This window comes from Arachis hypogaea, chromosome 15 (assembly GCF_003086295.3).
Source record: "Arachis hypogaea cultivar Tifrunner chromosome 15, arahy.Tifrunner.gnm2.J5K5, whole genome shotgun sequence".
In the NCBI taxonomy this organism is placed as follows: Eukaryota; Viridiplantae; Streptophyta; class Magnoliopsida; order Fabales; family Fabaceae; genus Arachis; species Arachis hypogaea.
Window position 1 is genome coordinate 135,516,409 of NC_092050.1, and position 8,739 is coordinate 135,525,147.

Genomic DNA, 8,739 nt, shown 5'->3' on the forward strand with positions numbered 1-8,739 from the left:
AAGACAATTATTAGTGTATTTTATGTTAACACTAACAAAAAACATACTTATTTTTTTATTATTCTCATCAATATTTTATAATTATATGTTTTATCATTATATTTTTCTTTCCAAAGTTTTTCTATGAAAAAAAAATGAGTAAATTAGACTCTTATAATTTATTTTAATTTATCACTAATTAAACAAAATACAAAAATATTAATGTTTGTGTTTCTGTTTGTTATGTTTTGTTAATAGTATTTTATGATTATATCTTATTCTATTATGAGAATCAAACATAATCCTAATAAAGCACTATTATTAATGCTAAAATTATAGTGCTAAAATTAATTTTATAAATGATTTGATATACTTTTAACTTTAGTACTTGTTAATTATTTTGTTAATTTATGTAGGTATTTAAATAAAAAATTGAACTATTACAAAGTAACACAGAAAAAATTAAAAAATAAAGAGTTGATGATTGATAGAGGAAGGGATAAGAATACATGGAGAGGAGTTGCGCATTTTGCTCCAAGACCGTATTTGCCTTGTTCTTGAATGGTTTGGCGATTAATTAGTTGAGGCACACGAATATGAATGAAGCACTAATTGTTGCCCTCTCAATCTGATGATCTTTACTATCATTCTTCTTTTGTTACTCTTCCTTCACTGTGTGAGTGATTTATTTCCATGCATTCAAATCCAAATCATCAAGATGATGAATGGAAAAGCCTCCGTCTCTAAGGAACTTAATGCCAAACACATCAAGGTTCCATTTTCCCTTTACTCTTTATTTTATTTTAATTTATTTATTGATGCTTTCGAGTTGATACAGGTTTTAGAGGGACTTGTTAGGCTACCTGACAATAGGGAATGTGCAGATTGCCGGAATAAGTATGTGTTATTTTCTTCAATAATCAAGCCTGAGATTTTTTTTTTTTTTTTAATAAAAGAGATATGAACTTATCTATTAATGTTTTCAGGGCACCACGATGGGCAAGTGTGAACCTAGGAATTTTCATTTGCATGCAGTGTTCAGGAATTCACCGAAGTCTTGGAGTACACATATCACAGGTTTAATTTAATTTGTGCACATACATGCATGATGCATATCTTTCTCTACTCTTAATTGTATGTAACGTTCAATTCTTGATTATTTGTAATTAATTAAAAAGGTGCGGTCTACAACTTTGGATACATGGTTGCCAGAACAAGTGTCTTTCATGCAACGTAAGAAACTGCTCGCTTAATTAAAGTGTTAGAACAAGAGTCATATAAAGGGTTTATGGTTTAATTCAAATATTGTGTGTTCTTATATGCAGTTATGGGTAATGTGAATGCCAATAAGCACTGGGAGGCTGAGCTGCCGACGAATTTTGACAGAAATCGATATGGAATCGACAAATTTATTCGCGCCAAGTAAATATTAAATCTCTTTAACGATGAAGAATAATAATATCATTATATACATTATGATTTATGTATGATAACTAATTAAAAATTTAAGGTATGTGGATAAAAAATGGGCTTCAAAACATGGTCTACAAGCAGCATCTGCAAAGTCATCTGAAACATTGAGGAATCATCAAAGGAATAGAAGATTGTCTCTTGAGGAAAGCATTCTTGTGGGCCACATGGCGCAAATTCAGCCGCCACAGCCGCAAGTAGCAAAATCTCATGAGGTATCATCTTTTGCAACAACTTGTATATAGTCACCGTCTGGTTTTCATAATATTGTATTCTTGAATTATACCTTAACATAATTTAGTGAATTTAATTTTGATGTATACAGTCATATAATTATATATATTTTTTAGATGATTATTTATATTTATTAATATGATATTATAAATTAAAAAAAATTAAAAATCAATAAAATTTATTATTATTTATTAATATTTTTATTATTAATTTTTTTAGTTCAATAATTTAATAATATATTTTTATTCCATATTTTTAAATATGTTTAATTAATTATTGACAAAAAATAATAAATTCTATTAACCTTCTAATAATCTTTATATAATTAGATGCAAATGTAAAATTTTTACACTAAAAGAGTATTAAAATTAAATTGTAATCTAAGAATATGGATAAGGATTTGCATTTTAAATACAAGATATATACCAAAATCTTTTGCGAGGTGGTCGGAGTTTTGACATCAAGTATACTAATATGGATATGTTTCAGAAAGATTTTTTAGTATCTTTCATTTTAGTTTAAGGATGAATTATTTTATATTTGAATAACATACATAGTTAGAGATGGCCAAAGTTTCCAAACTATATACACTCGTGAAAATTATTGGTTACAAGGATAAGGATGAAGAGTGAACTTGCTGACTTGCTCCGATGAAAATGGAGAGAAGTCTTCACTAATAAATAAGGGCGAAGACGGAAAAGGAGATATCCACACACTACACACAAATAGGGACCATAAAAGCAACTCAAATGAGAAGGATGCTGCATCCTTAGTCCCTTCAAGTGTCGGGTGGGACAGTTTTGTTGGAATTGAAAGAGAGGGACCAAAAACAAGAAACTCATCCCTTATATATTAGGGACCAATAATTCCATATTTTCTTTCAATAACATAAGTGTTCACACATGTCTCTTTTCAACGGAGATAAGAATCCATTTTTGATTCTTTGTTTGCCCCCTTTTTTTTTATGACGGGCGACCCACAAATGCTACCCATGTGGGATTTGCTAGTTGGAATTATCATTAAACAGTCTAAGGTATAACTAACACATGTACTCTAAGAGGCATACACTAAGGTTAGAAGAGTGATAGAGAGTTAGGGTTGGAAGTGAGCCGAGCTGAGCCGAGCTAGACCAAGCTCAAGCTTGGCTCACGAAAATTGAGCTTGGCTCACGACTCGACTCATTAACAATCGAGCTTATTTCTTAAGCTCAAGTTCGGCTCACCAAAAACTCACGAGCTGGCTCAAATAAGAGAAACATAAATACATAATCTATAATTCTATATCAATAAATTATAACTTATATATTTTAAAATATATTTGAAAAGATCAATTTTATATATTATTTATCTATCTTATAAATTTTTTATTTATGTCCTATATTAAAATTATATATAAAAAATAAATATAAATATTAAATAATTAAGATTGTTATAATATATATATATATATAATCGAGTCAGCTCACGAGCTAATGAGTTGAGCTTATCCAAGCTCAATCTCGACTCATTTAATTTATGAGTTCAATTATTCCAGGCTCAAGCTTGGTTCACCAGCTCACGAACTTAGCTTATCAAGCTGTTAACGAGTCGAGCTCGAGCTGACTCATGAGCTGGCTTGACTCACTTCCAGCCCTATAGAGAGTAAAAGATTTTGTGATTTATAATTATTAATTAGTTATTATTAGTATTTTTAATGTTGTGAGATTACATGATGTGAAATTACTCACTTTTCTTTAAATAATGAAATACTGGCTAAATTTTAATTAGAGTGCTGCTCCTAGACTTTTTCCTAAGGTTATTATTAGTAAAAATTTTAAAATTTTTTATTTTGATAAATGAACTAAAATTAAGTTATATATTTTTTTATAAAAAAAATAATTAATAATTTTGATATGTGTTCTTAAAATATATATTAGCTAAATCATAAATCTAAGAATTAAATCAAACCAATTAAACCAATTAATTTAATCGAATTAATCAAAAATTGATCATCAGATTAGTTTGATTCAATTAAAAAGTTAGTTGACAAAAAACTTGTCAAATAATAAAAAAAAACAATCAAAAAATTAATTAACTGATTGAACTTATGTGATTTTTTTAATAGTTAACTAATTTAAAATAATAAAATAAAAAATTTATTTTTTTTAAATTATATATTTTATATATAAATATATTATTTTATTATATTCGACTCTATATCAGTTAAATTTTGGTTAAACTTTTAAATTTTTATTTTTACTGGTTAATTGAGCGGTTCCATTTTCAAAACGTTGGGCTAAACTCAAATTTCTATTCCCACGCTCACTAGTCATTTTGGAGTGCCTCCCTTTCATATAGTTCACTTAATCCATGAGACAGAATATATTCTATATATAATATCTTCTGCAATATGAATCAATTAGTGGGTGAGTCATTGAAAAGTTCATTTGTGTTTCCAATAATTCAGATCCCCTCAGGTTTGGAAAGAAAGAAAAGTGCACCACAAGTAAAGATCAGGGGGCCATCGGCATCACTTGATTTTGATAATCTCACAAGAAATGGAAACAGTACTACCGTTGATCTTTTTGCCTTTCTTAATTTCAATGATAATAATATTAATAATAATAATAATCAAAAGGCTGTCTTCTCATCATCATCAGCAACTTCAACTCCTACAAGCTGGACAACATTTGATTGTAAGATCACAACAATCATATATAATTATTATATATTCTTGTGTATTGTATTTTTTTCAACTTCTAAATTATTGAATCAAATATTATTTATGTTTGCAGGAGATTACATTATTTGTATGTAAATGTGTACAAGGGTGTTAGTGTATAGATTGTTGCTTTGGGTGGGTGTAACAAGATTAAATAGTTACAGAGGATCTTGCAGTGTGGCAAAACCTTTGTGGAGAGCAATATTGGTTTTGGTGTGTGATTCTTTCCCTTTTTTTTTTTTTTTCAGTTTATACATCTCCAATTTGAAATTTTTTTTTCCCTTGGTTTAGTTTCCATATTGGCATCGATGGCACTTATAATTTATGTTTCTGTATATTCCCCTAGCTCCCCTTTTAAAATTAGAAAAAAAATAAAAACAGATGTTTAATTTTTTAACTGAAAAATAAATAAATTGACTAATTGTAAATATAGAAATATCTCTCACTTTCTAAAACGTGGTACATTTAAATTTTTTTTATCCAAAATATATATGATGACAAATAAATTTTTCAAAATAACTTACATGTCTTGCATGCGTTTTAAAAATTGAGAAATATTTTTATATTTTTAATTAGTCAATAATTTATTTATTTTTGAAATAAAAAATTATGAACCTATATTTTGTTTTCTCTTAAAATTAATGTAAATATTATATATATATATATATATATATATATATATATATATATATATATATATATATTAGTACGACTTTAAAAAAAAAACACTATTACAAAGTGTAATATTTTGATTGTTGAATTGCATTCCTATATCATGCATTCAGTTATATTATTTTAGCAATTCATATCATAGGACACGTGGATTCTAAAACTTGATTTTTTTAAAGAAAAAAGAAATTCAAATTAACCCCTAATTTTTTAGCTTTTTACAAATTGATTTTCTAAATCAAACGAGATACCCTGGGTTGAAGAGGTAGAAGAGAGGGAGAAAATGATGATAATTTAGTAGTGTAAAAGGCCAATTTTGCATGATTTTAAAATATCAAAAAGCCAAGTTACACTTTGAAAGTTAAGGAATAAAGTACATATGACATATGGTTTTAAGGCCAAAATGTTATATAGTCCTCTAATTATGAAAAATATTAGAAAATTAGTAGAATTTATTATTTTTAGTTAATAATTAGTCAGTAATATTTAATTAAAAATATGAACTAAAAAATATTATTAGATTACTAAATTAAAAAAATTAAATTAATGACTAAAAATGCTTATAAAAAATAATAAATTCTAATCGTTTATGAACTTTTCTGTTCAACTATCAAACAAAATACTAATCCTTGTTACTTTCCATCTATTTGTTGAAAACAGATTTATTATAGTTAGGATTGTGTTTTTGCAGAATTGAGGAGCATGCTAAGTTTAGCATCAACATATACTTTTGGCAGAATTGAGGAGCATGCTAAGCTTACCATTAGGATTTAATTATTAAGGCTGGACCACTTTGGCATTGATATCTTTTGTATGTCTATCACACAGCCTGGGGTCGTGTAGCTCCCTAGCTATGACTTATTAGTTGCTAACGTAGCCATTTTGATGATTGGGGAATTGGTAGTTTTGATCAAAGAAATCTGTAATGTTTTTTTGTTATTCCTTTTCATCTTTCATATTCACTTCAGATTGGAGAGTTGTAAATGAAGGGATTCTCTTAGGTGGAAAAATTATATTTAGGTTTTTGGTGATTTAGATAAAAAAAAAAATATAAAATAAAATAATAAATTAAATAAATATCTTTATCTTTTTCTTCTTCTCACATCTTCCAACTTCCAATAACTACCAAAAAGAATGTTGTCCCCACCGTTCATCGCGTCTGGTTGCACCGTCGCGTCTGGTTGCATCATTGAGCTACCGCTGTCATCAAAGAGCCATCGCAGGGGAGAGAGATGCGTCTGAGAGAGAGAGAGAGAGCACTAGAGGGAGCTGCTGTGAACTCGCCATCGGGGGAGCCCGTATCGCCATCACTTCGGCTGTTCCCGCCACCACTGAGCCCGTCGCAAGCATCGTCTTCTGAGGAGCGTTGCCGACCTCTCACCGCTGCTGCTGGGTTGTCATCGCCGTCGACTTCGTCGGGAGGAGAAGACACGCGAAGAAGAGATGTCGAGAGAGAAGCAGGTCGCGCGGAAGAGGAAATTTACACCGCCGTCGAACTGTTGGGGGTTGCGTCGCCGCTCCTCTAGAAACCGGAGAGCATGACGTCGCCATCCTTCTGTCGGTGTCGGAATTTTTGGTCACTGAGAAGTGACTTAAAGAGAGAGAGAAAGACAAGAACAAAAATGACATTTTAAAATAGAGCTATTTTAAAAAATATTTAAATATAAATATAATTATTATATTATTAATAAAAATTTAATAGCCATGATTTATGAAGAATCTTATATCATAAAGATTTTGAAAATATTTTTTCCAAAGAAAGTTCCGTAAATGAAATATGCCACGGCTCATGTTTATATAAGTATTTCTTATTTTTTTCCCCTTGTTGGAATCACTTCTCTGTCATAATAACTTCCTGCATGGAATCTTGGTCTTGACCATTGGCATGTAAACATTGGGTGTTATTTATTTGACTGATTAGTTTGTGTAATTAAATTAAGAAAAAAGTTTGGGAACAAACTTAGCGAATCATGATCAGCTAAAATTTTTTATTTTTAACTTTGTTTAGTGAGATGCTATAAAATAGAGACTTAGTTGAGTTGTCATGTCTGCGTATCAAACACATTTTAGATATGACACTCGTCTACATGCATTTTTATTGTATCCAACTGTGTCTTAATAAAAAATAAAAAATTTTTCTCTAGACACGTTTGGACACACTTAAATACCATCACGTGTCAGAATATCCAATCTTATTCTTAACATATATTTTTGAAATGAATTTAGATATAGTATATATTATTATTTATTAAAACAAAAAATATTTTAAATACTTGATATAATTAAAATAAAATATTAAAAATAATTTAAAAAATTAAATTATATTTTAATATCTATAAAATATTAAAATATGATTACGATTTATCCAAAAAATACTTTATATTTTATATGTATGCGTGTCCCTGTATCTTATAAGATTTTAAAATTCACGTGTCGGCGTGTCCCGTGTCGTGTCGTGTCCCGTGTCCGTGTTCCTGTCAGTGTCCGTGCATCATAGGTGAGATGAACAAAATTTAACTATTATTCTTTCACGCACCTACTTTTTTACTGTAATATTTAATGTATATAAAAACATTAATTGCATATATTAAATAGGAAAATTATAGCGTACAGATTTGTCTATACAGATTAATGGATTATGTGACAAGTGGCACTATGATGTTTGAAAAGAAATAGGCTTGACAAAGATTTTGACATTTGTCGGACTTGCAAGGAAAGACACGGTTTAAAAGAGAATAACCAGCTACTTGCAAAGGAGGTGATCTACTGTTTTAATATTTGATCATGAACCATTCTTTTTGGTTATAGAATTTCTTCTTTTTGTTTGTTTTTTTTTTTTTTCTTTTTTTGGTAATGTAGTGGGTACTTAATTAGATAGGCTTTTTTTTTTATTATTTGGTTAGATTGAACTTTATTTTGAAAAAAAAATATTATATTAAATGTGTATTTAATTTTTTGTTATTTTTTATAAAATTATATGAATGCATATAAATATTTAAAATGAAAGAAGGTTTAACGAATTCTCTTTTAAATATATATATATATATATATATATATATATATTTCATATTAAATATTCAATACAAAATAAGTATTTTTATAAAAAATAAACCAATGACAATTAATTTTATGCTGAATAAATAATTTTTATTGAAGTAAAATATCTTAAAATATTGACTATATATTTTATTTTGATTTAATAATGATAATAATAAGGGCAATTTACGTAAATAAAATGAATGAGCAAAATCTTTACGCAAATACAACATTGGCAATTTCTAGACACAAATGCAATAAACGCAACTATATATAATCCGTTACGCCCTGTAGCGGTTTATGACCAAATGGTGCTACACTCATAATCCACTACACCCTCTAGCGGATTATGAACAATGTGGATTGATGGGAAGATGCCTATATATACCCAACAAGTTGTGTGGAGTGTCATTCTCATTCATTCATCACTTGAGGAATGGAGAGTGAAGAGAGCTTTTTGGTGTTAGTGCATCATTCTGGAAAAATAAAAAAGAGTAAGAGGCATGGTGTGAGGTTTACAGACAGAGAACTGCTGAGTATTTTTGTCAGGTCGTCTGATACACTGTTGGATCTGAAGAGCAGTATATTGCAGAAGTTGGTCGTGGGTGGCACAAAGTGGATGAAGAAGCTGTTCTACAAGATCCCTATTGC

The 8,739-nt window shown here is 28.9% G+C and overlaps 1 protein-coding gene across 6 annotated transcripts; it reads left to right on the forward strand.

Annotated features, from left to right (window-relative positions):
- The first annotated feature begins 428 nt into the window (after positions 1 to 428).
- Positions 429 to 4,678, forward strand: LOC112748985 (probable ADP-ribosylation factor GTPase-activating protein AGD15). Of its 6 annotated transcripts, none has more exons than XM_072217658.1 (8): positions 429 to 655; positions 818 to 876; positions 966 to 1,056; positions 1,158 to 1,212; positions 1,305 to 1,401; positions 1,490 to 1,664; positions 4,129 to 4,357; positions 4,457 to 4,678. In XM_072217658.1, coding segments are annotated over exons 1-8 (753 nt in total). In that variant the 5' UTR covers positions 429 to 610; the 3' UTR covers positions 4,459 to 4,678. The 6 variants fall into 6 exon arrangements, with proteins under 6 accessions (XP_072073759.1, XP_072073756.1, XP_072073755.1 ...); XM_072217657.1 differs by having other exon boundaries at positions 481 to 751; XM_072217655.1 differs by having other exon boundaries at positions 429 to 876.
- The last annotated feature ends 4,061 nt before the right edge of the window (positions 4,679 to 8,739 follow it).

Coding starts and splice junctions, on each gene's coding strand:
- LOC112748985 (XM_072217653.1), top strand. CDS start 611: ATGATCTTTACTATCATTCTTCTTTTGTTACTCTTCCTTCACTGTGTG. Junction 877..965: donor TGTGCAGATTGCCGGAATAA/GTATGTGTTATT, acceptor TAATGTTTTCAG/GGCACCACGATGGGCAAGTG. Junction 1,402..1,489: donor GACAAATTTATTCGCGCCAA/GTAAATATTAAA, acceptor TAAAAATTTAAG/GTATGTGGATAAAAAATGGG.